Below are 17,493 nucleotides of genomic sequence, written 5' to 3'. Positions count from 1 at the left end.
ATCAATTTCATTTTTTTTTTAAATGTCGGTTGGTTTTTGTTGCACTTTAGTGTTTCTGTTGTTTCGTTGTTTTCCTCTATATTTGATGTGTTTACCTCAGTTTTTGTTTGTAACCCGGATTTGTTTTTTTCTCAATGATTCATGACTTTCGAACAGCGGTAAACTAGTACTCTTGCCTATATTTTGCACAATGAAACAAAAATGATAAGGAAACAAAAACTGTTTTACATCACGTGCGTATCTATTCTTAAACAAATAAGACTGAAAACTAATTAGATGACAAAAATGAATATTTTAAGAAACCCATGCTGCCTTTAACGATTACCAAGTAACCACACCGTATGGTACTCTCTATATGAAAGGGCAAGCTATTGATAAATTCAACTGACATCAATGTCGCAAAAAATATAAAGATTTTCTAAGAGCTAGGACATCTTGTAAGAATCAAAATCTTGAATATGACCACTAGTGCTAGTACTGACATGATTTATAACAAACCTAAGTCAGTCAAAATTGATTTTTCATGAATTTGACTATTGTTTGGAGGTTGTTTTTTTTATCAAATATGGTCTTTTAACTGTTTCGGTTAACATTAATCCTTCCTAGAGATCTAGCTGTTGTTTTTTGGCGAATTTTTTTTTATCGTTTGTTTACTGATAGCATTTTAAAGAAACCGTTTTTAAACAATGCTACAAATGTTCAAATAATACAATAGAAAGAGGCTAAAGACACAAAGTAGACATTTAGCTGTCTATCGGGTTCGTTTAATTGTTTTGTTGTTGGGTTTGTTTTGGGGTTGTTTGTTAACTGATAGCATTTGAATGAAACTATTTTTTTCAGCAGTGCTACTAATTTGCAAACAATACAAGAAGTAGAGACTTAAGACACAAAGTTGACATTTCGCTCTCTATCGGGTGTTGTTTTGTTGTTGGTTTTTTTGTGGTTTCTTTAGTCGTTTGTTAACTAATGGCATTTTAATGAAATTCTTTTTTATGAATGCTACAAATGTGCAAATAATACATGAAATATAGGCTTAAGACACATTCAGTTTGCAACTCTTCAATGTGTCATTTGACGTCTCAATCTTTTAACGTCACTTATTGTAGTTGTTGTTCCCCTCAATATATACTAACTCATCATCTTGCATTTTGATTAACAGCATGAAAAGTCGTAAATAAAAATTCTTTAGAGTGACATAGAACTTTGTTTACATAAGGTAAATGCTGCTATTTTGAGCTTGCATATGGCTTAATTACTATGTATTGTGTTCTTAATAAACACCTAAGATAAAGATTGACAGTTTTGACGTACACATAATTGATAATGATAATATAGAATGTCGTAAATCGTACAGGTAATCTGTCTTGGTTGTAACCTGTGATTGAAATTAATTTCCTCCACTTCATATACATTCGATTCTTTGTCGTTTTATTTGAATTTGAGAAAGTTAATTTCTCCTTATTAAAGGCCATTGTTCACGATATTTCGACATATGGTTTATTGTTTCATACTAATGGCAAGTTGTAAATATTTGTGTCATGTTGATTTCTCAAGTCATTTGACTTTTCTTAGTGAACTCATCATAAATACCAGGATTAAATTTTGTACTGACACCAGACGCACGTTTTTACTACAAAAGACTCATCAGCGACGCTCGAAACCAAAAAAAATTAAAATGCCAAAAAAAATACGAAGTGGAATGAAGTGAGGACAAATATTCACTTAGAACCGAAATTGGTTACACGAATTTAATGGTTATTGTAATTTTTCATTAGAAAAACATTGTTCTAGCTTAGGTTTCCGTATTTTCATTGGTACAAATACTGTGTAAAATAATTCGAAGCAAAGATGTGGTTAAAAAAGCACTGATATACAATATAGATTTTTCATTTAATGACCAGACAATAAACCTTATTTATAAAAAACTAAACTATTTTTTTTTTGTGTCATGTGTTGGAAAACAAAATGTTGTATTTCATTTTGTAATATGATACTGTTATGGTTTTTTTTAATGTTAAAAATAATAATATTTTGCAAATGGCGATAATTGCTGAATTAAAAAAGATTCGAGATTTAATTATTATAGAAATTATTTTATTTATCTTTGCTCTCTTTCAAAACCCAATATGGGAGCTATATAAAACTATGAGTAAATCATCACCGTCAGTACAACTGTGGAGCAGCTATTCTTGAATTTAATCCATGTCTTGCCACAGGCCACGTACGCAAAAGAAACTAATTCACGCCAAAGAACAGGACAACTCGGAACACAACAGTTTGCCCGTTTATCGAAGAAACAACTAAGACGGTTGGATGTTCTATTATCTTATCGATTTAAAAGATATATTGCTAACAACTAGGACATTAGATCCATTGGGGTTGTCAATAAATACAGTTCAATCTCTTTGGCATTCGATCATAAGAAACCCTAAGACCAGGCTTGATAAAATATTAACCAATTCAAATTACAAAACAAGATAACAAATCAATGCTGAAACAATCATCCAAATGCAAATACTACATGCAGCAACTATTGGGAGTACTCCAACTAACTGATAGATAGTTTAAAGCCAATTACAAGTAATAAAAAATCATGAATCGAAAACTAGAATATCAATTACATGTAGTATACATTCAACATGTAACAAATTGTGGGTAAAGAGTTCATTAACCGTTGAAGAAAACAAGATTTGTTTTTATTATCTTTTTAGCGACAAATAAAGGACTGTCTAATTTATTGTGAACTGTTTTATTCTGATATGTACTTATGGTTGACAGAACAGATAATCAGATTCGTTTGCGTGTTTCTGTCTCCTAGCTGTTTAGCACTTATGGTTTTCTATTGAGTTATTCAGTTTATTAAAAGAGAAGAAACATTTTATGTGTACTTTAAATCAAAACCATTAAGCAGAAACTTATGTGCTTTTTTGTTAAATATTTGTTTGTTTTGGGAGTGTGACACATTGATGACTGCTGTACCCATATTGTGACTACTTTACTTATTATGTCTGTTTTGTTCACGCATCGTAGTAAATATAATGGAATTTGATGCGACTGTCATACAAATGAGTGGTTTAGCGCTATAAAACCTACATTTAAAAATGCCTGTACCAAGTTTGATTTTGCCTTTTGATTAGGGACTTTCCGTTTTTAATTTTCCTCGGAGTTTAGTATTTTTGTTATTTTACTTTCATAAAACTGTCGTATTATTTAGTGTAGACTATGACACATTGTTTAAAAATAATCCAGTATTTATTTAAGAGAAGCTTATATTAAGTGATGTATTCTGTGTTATGTTTAGTTTAAATAATATTTAAGCAGAATCCGATAAATAAAATACATTACGCAAGCTGAATATAATACCTGTACAGAAGTAATGCAAATGGTCAAAACATGTTTAACGAATTAAGTAGAAAATCTTGTAAATAAACGCTTGAGTGAAGTGACGATATTTTGTAACCGTCTTTCAGTTTCAGGCTTTTGAAATTATATCTTTAGCAATTAGAATTTATCATGGCACGAATTTGAACTAAGCTATCGTATTGATATGTAACTATACTTCAAATGCGATATTGATGTCGGAAATGCTAGAAATTAGTATGCTTAGGAGTTTCTTGAAAGATATGAAGTATTCGAACCATTCCCGTGTGAACTTGACCTGTTTTGTCAATTAACAAGGACATAAACAAGTACACTTTACCTGTAACAATTCAGGAATATGAAAGTTGTTATCCATTCGTTTGGTGTGATTGAGCTTTTGATTTTGCCATTTGATTAGAAACTTTCCGCTTTGAATTTTCCTCTGAGTTTAGTATTATTGTAAGTTTTCTTCTTAATTCATCAAGTTTCTCATATATATATTTCAAATTTACAAAATTGAAATAACATGCTAAAGGCTAGCGCAAAAGAGAGAGAGAAAGGTACTGAAATAATGTCATTCTTATCTGTTGGTATCATTTAGAACCCATTGGACGTTAAGCAACCAACAATCAATCAATCATTTAGAACCCAAAGCGTTAAAACTAGTGAATGAACTTTTGAAATAATTCTAGGAAGTCTATACTTGAAATATGAGGTAATCGGTGGCCGAGGGGTCTAAGACATTCATATTATGTTTCTCTGGTTTGTCAACAATATGGTTGAATCCTAGACGCTTTAGTTCTTTTTAAATTTAATCTAAATTGACTATAGGTTTATTTTCCTGTTTTTCTGCTTTACATCGACGGTTCCTTCTGGGCACTCAGTCTCCCCCTACCAATACAACCTAACTGCCACAACATAGCCAATATGCCAAAAGTGACATTAAACACTTAATATTAAACCAATCATGGCATGTGTACCACCAATTTACACGCCATTTCATGTCAACCAATCATGGCATGTGTACCACGAATTTACACGCCATAGCATGTCTCTCCCAATTCAAAATAAAATCCGAACGTAAAGTTTGGATCAATTTCTCTAAAACACAGTTAAGAATCAAAACTAGCTTAAAAGGAAACTTCTAACATTTACAGCAAATAACAAAAACTATTTCACAGTTTAGAATTAAAATTAGCCTAAAAGGAAACTTCTAACATTTATAGCAAATATAAAAAAAAAAACTAACATGATATGCTTCGGTAAGAACATGTTGCATTTGGAAACAAGTCGATATTTTGCATGTAATACACCATGCTTCAGAAATCATTTACGTTGTATCAACAAACAAGCTGTAAAAACCTTTAGATTTACCAGATTATAGCATTAGCTCTGATGTCATCGAAATTTATTTACACCAGGGCTTGAAAGTCAACTAATTTGAATTTAAATGCACCGAGAACAACGCTGTACTGTTAATGAACACACAATTTGATGTAAAATATTGTTTACTCTCTCTCTGAGATTGTAAAAACTTGTTTTTCAATAATTCTTATTTTTTCAATTTCATTTATGATACATTTGATGTTATAAATTGGTAGGTTTCATAAAAATGATAAAACAATGTTAACATCTATAGCCTTTATGCTTCATTCTATATTACATCTTCCATTTTGATCATTCTAAGCTATTTTCTCCTGAAAGTTATTTCATGTCAAAACTGTACCTCATCCTGTCGTTTGCTGAAACATTGGACATAACATTTTACATCATTTAAAAGCGTACAAGCTTTCGGTTGTTTTTAATACATTATTTACATATAGAATATATAAATTAAGGGCTTTCACTCAGTAAATACGTTATCTGCTTCGTCCTGGTTCGATATAACCTGAACAGATCCCTATATAACGTACTGTTTTAATATTCTAATGGCTTATGTTTACCATAAAACATGTGTTCGTAGACTTTCGTTAAAAATAAAATCCTTTATTTTGTCAAATCTTAAGAAATATACTGCTGTTGAATTATTGTCTTCATGACCTCTAATTCGTTACAAATTCGTCAATCGAACAGCAAAAGGGAAACTCGATACATATGAGTAAGGAAACAAACATGATGGGAATCAAATTCGTAAAAATATGTTACTACAAATAAAATCGTCATAGATACCAGGATAATAAAATATATTTACGCCAGAGTTTAATTTAAAAATGGGACTCATTGGACATAAAAATCAGGAATTAAAAAAACCAGATATCGCTTAATTATCTCAATTATTATACACGTGCTTATCTGTAAATGGTTTATTGAGCTAAGAATCGTTATAATCTTCGGCAAATTAACCGAAAATTAATAAGAAGTTAAAGATTTTGATCAGTCCTCAAATGACATTTTGTTTTTGATTATACGTTACAAGTGTTTGTGTATTTTTTTCACTTTTAATGCAATCATGTTCAGCTTTCTGGAGGGCTCTTTAAAGGACTGAGTCCACCAATGAGATTGTTCACGAAGCGTTGACGTATTGTAAACAAAATTGCGATGCGCAAATGCTAACAGGCGTCGTGATCAACCACGCTCTGTTTGAAGATTTGTGATTCATAGGATAATATGTGCCAGGATAATTTATAAATCACTTTTAAGAAATAGCTTCACAGCATTAAGATGTCTACGGAACCTGGTTTACATGATCGTAAATGTTGAACTTTTTGCCCTAATTAAATTGTTTTTATGAGGTAAATATCTTGTTTAATAGACTTTTAAATTATAGATATTCACTGAGGCAAGCGATATACAAAACATAAAACTGTTATTTGTTTGAAATAAATATTTAGTTATATTGAATTTTGGAGAAGAAGAAAAGAAATACACTGAGAACAACAGCCGAGTATTGCAGCACTATTAGCAATCAATGTTTTCTTTGTTTTTATAAAGTGTATGTATTATATTAGTCTCAGTGTATCATTCTTATTTGTTGGAGCAAACTGTATTCTAAGTAACAAGTAATTGAAGTGGAAATTCTTATATAAATGCCTTCGGGATTAAATAAATTTAACAAAATAGTGATAAATAGTAAAATAATTCAATAATAATAATAATATTTGGATTAAACCAATTTTGAATGGGAGTCTCTTTTAGAAAATTGAAAATATTTACTATACGAATCAATAATAATGATAAATAAATATGCAATAGAACTTAAATTCATTAACAACTGTTCTATGGGATCACAAAATGAACGTTAACAATTTACGTGAAAAGTTCAGCATTTACAAAAAAGGAACAATGAATATTTAGTTATGTTAAAATCATGATACTTCATTTCATTCAAATTCGGGATGAAAAAAACAACGTTTAACAAAATTTGAAACGTAACACTCGGGCAACTTTTTCAACTCAAAACATGAGATCGTTGATTGTCAATCACATGCGCTCATGATATTTATGTGACTGTCACTATTAAGAATTGTCTGCGAATGTCGTAAAAGTGAGAGGTTTACCTAGATATAAAACTAGAAGTCAGAAATATGACAGTAGTAATCCATTCGTTTGATGCATTTGTTTTACCTGAAGCTTTTTGATTTGCCATTTGATAAGGGATTTTCCGATTTTAATTCACCTGAGTGTTCTTTATTTTGGTGACTTTACTTTTTTTAGGTAAAGCAGATTATAAAGAAATCGAGCCAAAATCTGGGGTGGACGTCTAACAGTCGCGTAATTTTGCATTTTCGTATATTTCGTAGTTTACTTATAAACGATTGTAAAAAATGTTTTATCATATATTCAAACGGTTAAATCTGGATGTATTGTCTATGTCTTAGTAAAAAAGCGTCTCATTGGAGGGGGTCTGATCCATGATTCCGCTTACTGTTTTGTCAGATTCTCGTATCCCGCTTACACTTTGTACGTAAGCTTTTTCGTAGTTTCCTGTGTCCCGCTTGACTTCATTTCCATTTTTCACGACATAATAATGTGACTTGCAAGTGTCACGCCTACAACAAAGCGGCAAGTTCGAGTCACGCTTTGACCCCAATGATACCTACTAAAAATTCTTCCAAATAACAGATCAGTGAACAGATTCTAATTTTTGTTTTTGTTGTTATTTGATGTTCAAAATTAGACAATAACGTGTCGAAACAGTTTTGTAAAGGTAGGTTCCGGACGAAGTGAAAACCAAAAATTCATATAATAAAAAAAAGTCTAGGAAAACCACGCAACTCATAAAAGTCGGTATAAGAGGTAACCCATTTTTTTGCAGATGTACTTATACTTATACTACCTATATCAAATAAAATTGTTGATGATGCTTATGAATAAATTATTGTTGATAGTTACAAAAATGAGTATATTTCGTAAATTTATTTTCTCGATATTTTTTATATCAGATTCATGAAGTCCATATATGAAAGATTCTTTATTCAAAACTTTTATCATGACCACCCAACCCCTCGTGCGTAATAAAAGAGTCATAAGATTAACAAGATTTTCGTTTTATATTTTGCATAAATCTGTTTTTAATTAGTTTTCAATGTTATTGAAGATTGAAAACAAGTTTCGCTGCCTTAGTTAAATTGACGACGGCTTAAATGGCTAACCAATGTTTTTATTTCGCTCGATTGGACATTGATATTGGATAAGCAATTATTCTTGGATAGGTCCTTTACTTTATTTTTGTTTTTACATGAAGTATGTTATTGAAATCGATACAACAGTGATAAACATCCTCATTATTGATCTGTGATTAGCTGTCAATCAAATGACAGATAGAAAGGTGGGCGAGCTTGGGGATTCATTTTGTAACGCGGTAAAGTAAAGAAGATACTTAAATATATAAAAAAAAAAAAGAAAAGAAAAAAGGCCTGTATGCAACTTAATCATACATTAATTTCCCAATGGAAGACGGTCACCATGATCAAACTAACTCGCACGTTTTAATTTCTAATGTATTCTTAAAATATTTCCAAAATAAGTTATTCCCTATTGCGACCACGTACCTTTTTAACCCCAAATTGAAAAGGTTCCCTTTTCTGCAAATATAATTCTATGTGTTTGTGTTAAGTTCAGCTCTTGGCGAAGATTATATATATGTTTCGTGTGATATTATATCATACTGTTTTAACCTTAAACTAAAGGTTATATATATGATATAGCGATCAAACTAAATCCTCATTGTTAATCGTTAAGAGGCGGGATTTGTAAGCATCCATGAATGGTACTTTAATTAATGATTTCCATTCATTGCCGAAGCAATGTTTAGCCTAACAGTTTATTGGTTGGCCAATTTAAACAGGAAATTTATTTTATACATATAATATATATACTTATGAGACTTAAACATTTTAGTTTGATACTTGGAAAGGTTTTGATCTATACAGGTAAGTAAAAGTATTGTATGTCCGTGTTCTTTGGTTTTAAAAATCATAATTATACAACTACATTTAGTTATAAGGGGTGACTATTAGTTCTTCTTGGGGAGGACTGTGAACAGGAGGGTTATTTTGAAAATTTGAAAATTCACTTTCTTCTGTTTTTAAGCATGCTTACTTTATTGGCGCGCTTTACCACGCGAAAAACATAAGATTTATAGATAAAAATAAAAAGTCTATTAAACATCTTGGAGAGTGGATGTTAAGTAACAAAACATTTTGGCGTTTATAAAAGTTGTTGAGATGTTCACACCATGGAAGTACTTTATCGACTTCATTTTACTGCCTTAGTCACACGTAACGAATATGCCAATTAATTTTAAGTGAAACATATCTTTTTATTGTGTGTTACAGCTTTTTAATATTGTTTTATCATAAGATTAAAGGAGGGGAAATTGTCAATTCTTTATTCTTTTCGACGATCGCAGTACTTTACGACGATTCGTATACAGGTACTTGGGTACAATACTGGAATATTAACATTCTTTACAGTCACTGACTATTGGTTTTTCTATTTTTAAACCGCATACATCAAGTATTTTTTTAGTATGGATAGTAAAATTCAAGATATTTTTACATGGGATGTATTCATCCTAAGCAAGGTAAAGTAAGCTCAGCAGTGCTCAGTGGTAAATAAATTTTTGAAAAAATATAATCAGTCCTAACGATGATTTTCTTTTATCTAAGACGCAGATCCAAAATTTTAAATGCGAGAGAGTAATGTTTTGATCATTTCTTTCAAACACACGTTTGCAAAATTTACATATAGTTTACAAACTATGCAAACAATAAAAATGTGTCTGCAGTGTTTCGTTTGTCGTTTGTTAGTACAAATGCTACATTTTTTTCTTACTACTACCTGATTAAACGAAGTATTTGTTTCTACGTTTGTAAAAAGTCTGTTTAGCAACAACATGTGCATGCATTAGGCAGCAACCATTTGATTTTCGGGAGGGGGAAGGGGGGCTATGGGTTTTTTTTCCCCGGCACACTTTTTTTGTTGCAATCTATTTTTTTGCGACAAAAACTGGAAACAAACTTTTTTCCACAAAAATCCATAGCCCCCACCCCCCCAAAATTTAAATGGTTGCTGCCTTATTGAAAGTTCAAACAGGGTCAATCAAGAAAACATTAACAAACGCGACACAACGTTTACAAAATTTTGATTAAAAAGAAGTGCGGCCTATATTGGCGAGTGTAGCGCTGGCAAAACTGTTTTAGAATATTTTATACTAAATATTTTTATACATATCTATATATGAGAGCCCAGGTGGTCGTGTGGTCTAGCGGGACGGCTGCAGTGCAGGCGATTTGGTGTCACGATATCACAGTAGCATGGGATCGAATCCCGGCGAGGGAAGAACCAAAAATTTGCGAAAGCAAATTTACAGATCTAACATTGTTGGTTTGATGTTTAGACGAGTTGTATATATATATATTGAAAAACAAAATATTTGGTCAACGGTGGCGATGGACGTCACCTTATGTGGCCTCCTTTTGATCCGCAACTGAATCTTGAACCCAAGCACTTGTGTACATATAAGGTTAGACAACACTTGTATACGCACGATACAAATTTAAGTACGCACGAAATTTAAAAGCTAATTCTCCACGGAATTGTCTCTATTTTGACATTAATATGAATAATATGGTCATTTTTATAAATTTCCAGTTTACAAAACTTTGAACTTTTCGAGGATTTTGTTATCCCAGGAATATAATACCTTACCCGTATTTGGCACAACTTTTTTCTAATTTTGGATCCTCAATGCTCTTCAACTTTGTGCATATTTGGCTTTATAAACATTTTGATATGAGCGTCACTGATGAGTTTTATGTAGACGAAACGCGCGTCTGGCGTACTAAATTATAATCCTGATACCTTTGATCACGAATTACAACGTTTTAAAGAGAATTCACTGCTTAGAAGACCTAACTATAGCTAAATAAAGGTTTTGCTCTAGTTTATTGAATGATTGAACATAATTACTAGGAATAAAGACAATACAATTATACTCTTAAATTATATAAATAATACAACCTGATCAATCATTATAGAAAAAAGATGAATGCATTCTGGTTTGAGTTTAGAATCAAGGCTAAATATAATCAATCGAAAAGTCAGTTAAATATGTTTCCAGACAAAGGACTATTTGTAAGAATTGAAACAAAATATGAACAGCAGGGAAATGTTAAGGAGTCGAGATTTTCCAATTGGGAATGAATCGATCTGTATTGTTTCTTAGATTTAAAGTACTGAGAAATTTGGCACTTAAACATACAACACAAAGTTAAATAGTAAGAAAAGGATATATATCGGATATTTTCAAATAAAAAAGTGTTTTTTTGTGTTTATGCTTCAATGTCAAACACTTATTTAACTTGTCGTGGTATGCATTTTGATCTTGAAAAAAAGACACTGTTAAAAAGGTAACGTACTTGAATAAGCTTAATGTTTTGAAACATTAGGAGAACAAACCAAAATCGAATCAAAATCGAAAAATTTAAAAACGACCTATAAAGATTTGAAAATAAAAGATAAACACAAAAAAAGGCGATTAACAAAGCCAAAGACAGGATTTCATGGCACAATGAATATCCTCACAAGCTCCAAATGGTTTAGCAGGTCTTAGTTGGTTATTTATTGATTACTAGCTAGTGGTATACGTTCGTATTTGCAACAACAGCACTTTTTATTTCACCAAATGCGACTTATGCTTTGTGTTGTTTTTTCAGGGTTTTTTTCTTTGAAAAATAACTAATTAGAAGACAATTGTTTTATTATCCCATTTATCATTACCAACAATCGTTTTGGACACCGGACGTTCTAGTGTGAGAGCTTGGCACAGTAATCTACCTTGAGCTGTCCTTTTTATACGCCCGTCAAAATTTTGACGGGACGTATTATGGTATACACATGTCCGGTGTCCGTCTGTCCGTCCGTCTGTCTGTCCGTCTGTCCGGCGTAAACATGTCGCACCGTAACTTGAGAACGACTTATCCAAATTTCATGAAACTTAGTTGTTTCTTATGATGGTCAAATGATCTGTATACTTTTTGGTGAAAATTAGATTTAAACTTTTTGATTTACGGCACTTTGTAACTTAAACAGGGGTGTGGTTTTTTTCACATGTCGCACTGTATCTCAAAAACGATTCTTGATTATGACTTAAAACTTTAAACACTTTTTAATTATATTAATCTTAATATCTGTATACTTTTTGGTGATGATTCAAAATTTCATTTTTGAGTTATTGAGTATTTTGTAAAAAAGGGGGAGGGTTTTTTTACATGTCGCGCCATATCTCAAAATCGATTTATGATTATTGCTGCAAACTTTACACATTTCTTTGTTATATTGATCTTAAGATCTGTATACTTTTTGATGATGATTCAAAATTTCATTTTTGAGTCATTGAGTATTTTGTAAAAAAGGGGGAGGGTTTTTTTTACATGTTGTGCCGTTTCTCTACAACAATTTATGATTATTGCTCAAAACTTTACACACTTCTTTTGTTATATTGATCTAAAGATCTGTATACTTTTTGGTGAAGATTCAAAATTTTATTTTTGAGTTATTGAGTATTTTGTTAAACAGGGGAGGTTTTTTTTTACTTGTCGCGCCGTATCTCAAAAATAATTTATGATTATTGCTTAAAACTTTACACACTTCTTTGTTATATTAATCTAAAGATCTATATACTTTTTGGTTTTGATTCAAAATTTTATTTTAGTGATATATAGTTTTTGTATAAAAAAAAACAGGGTGGGGGGTTTCCCGCCGTGTCTCAAAAACTATATATGGTTATTGCTTAAAATTTCTCAGAAACTATTTATGATTATTGCATATAACTTCCACATAAGACGTCGGGCGTATCATGCGCTCATGGCGCAGCTGTTTACTAGTTTTTTTCTCGAATTGTTGGGTTGCCGTCCCATTGACGTCTATGTCATAAAGTCTGTTATTGATATGGCATAATGGAACTTAATATATTATACCAATAAATTGATTTAACTTGAAAGCTAAGAGACCGAAAACATAGAGCTTTCTGTATCCACCACCGACAACCGACCCTGAAAGATTATTTTATGCTCATGTTGACACCTATTTTCAGATTTCTGATTCGAGGGTAGCGGATATGAAAACTATCATTTAAATCTTTAAAATATTCATACCAATTAATGGCTGACGATCTGTTGAATATTGAACGGTTAAAAAACTAAAGTAGAATTTCCATGCACATGAATATGAATATCATAGTTCTATGGCGTAGATTTTTCTACGATAATCACCACAGGCCTTGAAGTTATAAAACTTTCCAGACATTCTCTTTACACCTTATGCTTTAAATATGCGAAGAAATATTTTTCACTAACAAAATAAACATTTTTTTTCAGAAAAAAAAGTGAAAATGCAATCGACAACAATATCGATGACATACACATCAATAAGTGAGAATATTACAGCTAATATAACGTCCGACAACGGTACAACAGCAGCGTCCAAGAAAGTACTGTCTCTTTTGGATCAACTTAATCAGTATTCAGAGTTCAAAGCTGCCGTTGTTATCAATAATTATTATCTTTATATTTTATGTGCGTTAGGAATTCCCGGTAGCGCATGTGCACTCATTACGATATGTCGCATGAAACCTCTAACTTCATCATCTGTATACATGGCGATGCTTTCCTTAACCGACGCCATGAATCTCGTTTTCAAATTGTTATACTTGCTCCTTACACTATATGATGTCCGACTATTTGATAATGGTTGCAGAACTATGTTTTTTCTCGGGACATTTCTAATGCATTATTCTAATTGGCTGTTAGTATCCATGACGATTGAACGATTTATTGCGATTTGGTTTCCATTGCAAGTCACAAAGTTATGCACTAAAAGACGAGCCTTTATTAATATGATAGTTTTGGCAATAATACTGATGGCCCTAAACTTGCAATTCTACTGGACAACAATTGAGCTACCACATAAGGTATATGTGTGGCAGTGTTCTTTCGTAGATGAATATGTGCATTTCGTCACTAAGGTATGGTACTGGATAGATGGCGCTGCTTACAGCATAGTACCTTTCATACTACTCTTGATATTTAACACGATGATTATTCTTGGAATAAAAATGGCGTCTAGCAAACAAAGAATGCTGACTAATAAAATTGACAAAACACAAAATACCGACAAGATTAAACACCAACAACAGATAACTGTAATGTTAGTCAGTATCTCAGTTGTGTTTATTATCTTAACTATGCCGAACTGTGCATTTTTCATCATGCAAGACTATTGGGATTACACCAAAGATGTTCATACGTATGCACAATACTTTCTGGTGTATAACATCGTATTTTTCCTTTCGGATCTTAACCATGCTATTAATTTCTATATGTATTTTCTTAGTGGTCGTAAATTCAGGACGATGTTTATAAACATGATTTGTTGCTGCAGAAAGAAACCACTCCGTCGGCCATATTCGACAACAATGACTCAGATGAGTTCTGTGTCAATGCGCAATGGATCGGCATTCAACACTACCTTATCCTCTCAACAGGACATTCTGAAAAACTCGGCAAATGGAAGAGATCACAGCAGCAACTCTACTGTAAATACAATTGCTTAAAACTTCTTAATGTATGATAAGAACTTGATATGATTGGATAACATACAAAATACTAAATCAGTGTACATTAGAATGTTATAAGTGCGTTCGAAATTCCGTTTTCCATTGGTCATTGAGAAATTACAAATGTTGGTGATAGCGGATTATTATTTCCACTTTGTACAAGACCTTCACGCTGAGTCGGATTTAACGAAAAAAGTCTTCAGAAAGACGAGTCACCTTAAACGGACATAATTAGCCGTCCAGTGTTTGTTATTCCTCTTTAAAGTTATGTGCTTGGCAAAAAATCAGCAATTACCAACTTTTAAGGCTTTTGTTTTGAAAACGGCCGGGGTTCGAACTCCCAACCTCCCACACTTTGTGCAAACACGCTACCACGACATCATCGAGACATACATGTATCAGATGATAATAAAAAAATATTATAAGGTTATAGATAAGAAGGCCGTTATCTCTGTATTCTTTTGGTGTTTATAGCATTTTTCAGTAAACTATTTTCAAGAGCAGGACAAAAGCATAAGCTTAGAATGTGCATGAAGTTTATTAAAAACCTTCTATACAAATAATACAATATGGCTTTGTATACGAACGAAAGATATGCTTCTGCTACAACATCTACAAATTAGTGCTAGACTCATTTATAAATATATGTATGACACGGCCATATGATGTGTCATGTTCACCATCAAACATCACAACGATGTCTGCTTACAGAGTTTCATATCCATTAGGTTTGTTGAATGTATAATAATTTATGTGTTTTACCATTAAAATATGTTTTTCTGAAATATTGCTTATTCAATTTTGTAAGTATAAAAAGTAAAATCACAAAAATACTAAGCTCCAAGGACAATTCGAAACGGAAAGACAAAACACACAAAACGAATGGATAACAACTGTAATATTTTTGACTTATATATTTATATATGAACCTATAAAACTACAGGACTCAAAAACATGAGCCTAACCCATAAAAACCCAACCAAAATAAGCAAATAAACAAACAAACGATCGACATTTACAAAATAGAAAACTCACATGGATAGAAAAGACCAAATATTCCGAAAATACACCAAACAAATTGTACAGGCAATATAAATGAACTAATTAAAAACCTTGAAGCATAGAAAAAACGTAACAGTAAAACAAAAAAAGTTAGTTATACTAGAAGTATTGGAAGTGTAAGTTTACTGTGCGCCTAGTTCAATGAATCCAATCTAAAACTACTAGATAGAATACTCGTGAAGGATAGTTATAGGTATATATTTAGGTCATTACATTGATTTTATAGATATAAAAAAAAAGAGATGTGGTATGAGTGACGACGAAGCAACTCTCCACCAATGGCACAGTTTATAATAGTAAACCATTAGAGGTCAAAGTACGGCCATGAACATGAAGCATTGGCTCATACCGAACAGCAAGCTTTAAATGTTCACAAAAGTGTCCAATGTAAAACGATTCAAACAGAGAAACCAATGATCTTATCTATATAAAAAAAAACGTTTAACGAGAAACACTTGTTAACTGTTAGTTATATATTTTGATGTTGAATTTTGGGGAGGAAAATATCCATGTCTTAAAGGACTGTTTCTAAAATAATTGGACCACGTTTCCAGGAGTGCTTCTGTATCCCTTTCTGTGCTTTATAAGTTTAAAACACGCCTCATCTCGACACCGATTTGTATACATGTACTTGGTTGTCTGCAAGTGTGTAAAATAAGATCTGCATGATTTTCTAAAAAAAAAAACTAAAGCAGATGCACAGTTAGGCTTGAAAACAATCACTTACTTTAGTTTTCTAGATGTTTTGATATCTTTAATGTCTTCCGTCGTATTAGTGTTTTATATAACCATTTTGCTTATCTTCAATCTTACGTAATTCGAAATTTTCTATTATAACCACCACTGGGTGATTTTGTGGAACGCATGTGTTTTTTACATTTAAAAGTGCAGTGACCATTTTGGCCCAGTACTACACGATCCCTGTTATAAAACTCAAACGTTTACCGCTTAAGTAGACATCTTCAACAATGTAACAAAATCGTTATCATATATATTATTAGTTTAAACATATTTATTCATAGTGGATTGGGAAACAAGTTTTGCAACTTATACTAATCCCTTTCCACTTTGCGGGTGCGAGTGCTGCCTTGTAGCGGCATTAGCCTACTCTTTTTCGAAATCTACAAGGGTGTCTTTAACGTGCAAGAGATATGGCTCTCTCTTAACACGGATCAGCCATTTATCGTCCCTTTCCGAAGGACTATCTTCGTTTCCTTAAGACCATTCTCGCAAATGGTGTCAAGGGGGAGCCGAAAATCGAGTTCCTGAAATTTTCATCCCGAACGGGAATCGAACCAGGAACCTTTGTGTTAGTAGTCCGATGCACTAACCACTATACCACGGCTCTCTTTTATTGAGACGTTTGTAGACTCTCTTTTCATTCATATTTCCCATACTTATCGGATGGGTAAGTTGTATCAGAGAGAAAGTGCCACAGGAATGTATAACGCTGGTGGCAAATTTCACGTCCTGCTTCTAGCGTTTTATCAACGTAGTTGTATCCTTTTTCAATTTCATCATATGAACCGTATCCTTTTTCAATTTCGTCATATGAATCGTATCCTTTTTCAATTTCATCATATGAACCGTATCCTTTTTCAATTTCATCATATGAACCGTATCCCTTTTCAATTTCATTATATGAAAAATAAAGGCAACAGTATTATACCACTGTTCAAAAATCATAAATCCATGGACAAAAAACAAAATCGGGGTAACAAACTAAAACCGAGGGAAACGAATTAAATATAAGAGAACAACGACACAACACTGAAATGTAACACATATAGAAACGGATAAAAATAGGATGATCAGATCACTGAAACTGAGACGTAATCTATTGTTGCTTTTGGTTTTTAACCGTACCATTGAAATCCTTCCAACATATAGTTTTGAAAGAAAATCCATGGGATGTACGTTATACCTAATTAATCAGTTCACAAGTGGAAAAACGGACGCTTTGAAAACTTTGTGATCTGGACTTTGTTTTACTTTCTATTCTAGTGCAAAAA

At 32.1% G+C, this 17,493-nt stretch overlaps 1 protein-coding gene across 1 annotated transcript; it reads left to right on the top strand.

The window, feature by feature from the left end:
* Positions 1-8,502: 8,502 nt before the first annotated feature.
* LOC134705602 (thyrotropin-releasing hormone receptor-like) lies at positions 8,503-15,131 on the top strand. The gene is made up of 2 exons (XM_063564323.1): positions 8,503-8,732; positions 13,182-15,131. Exons 1-2 carry the CDS (start codon positions 8,681-8,683, stop codon positions 14,414-14,416), a joined length of 1,287 nt encoding a protein of 428 aa, XP_063420393.1. The 5' UTR covers positions 8,503-8,680; the 3' UTR covers positions 14,417-15,131.
* Positions 15,132-17,493: the final 2,362 nt, after the last annotated feature.

Source organism: Mytilus trossulus, chromosome 2 (genome assembly GCF_036588685.1).
Source record: "Mytilus trossulus isolate FHL-02 chromosome 2, PNRI_Mtr1.1.1.hap1, whole genome shotgun sequence".
Classification (NCBI taxonomy): domain Eukaryota; kingdom Metazoa; phylum Mollusca; class Bivalvia; order Mytilida; family Mytilidae; genus Mytilus; species Mytilus trossulus.
Note: the sequence above shows the minus strand (reverse complement) of the source record. Positions and strands in the feature narration are given on the sequence as shown.

Bases quoted from the DNA above. Each gene is read 5' to 3' on its own strand.
- LOC134705602 (XM_063564323.1), top strand. From the start codon at position 8,681: ATGAGACTTAAACATTTTAGTTTGATACTTGGAAAGGTTTTGATCTAT. The intron at 8,733-13,181 runs GTAAGTAAAAGT...ATTTTTTTTCAG, and splicing joins AAAGGTTTTGATCTATACAG to AAAAAAAAGTGAAAATGCAA.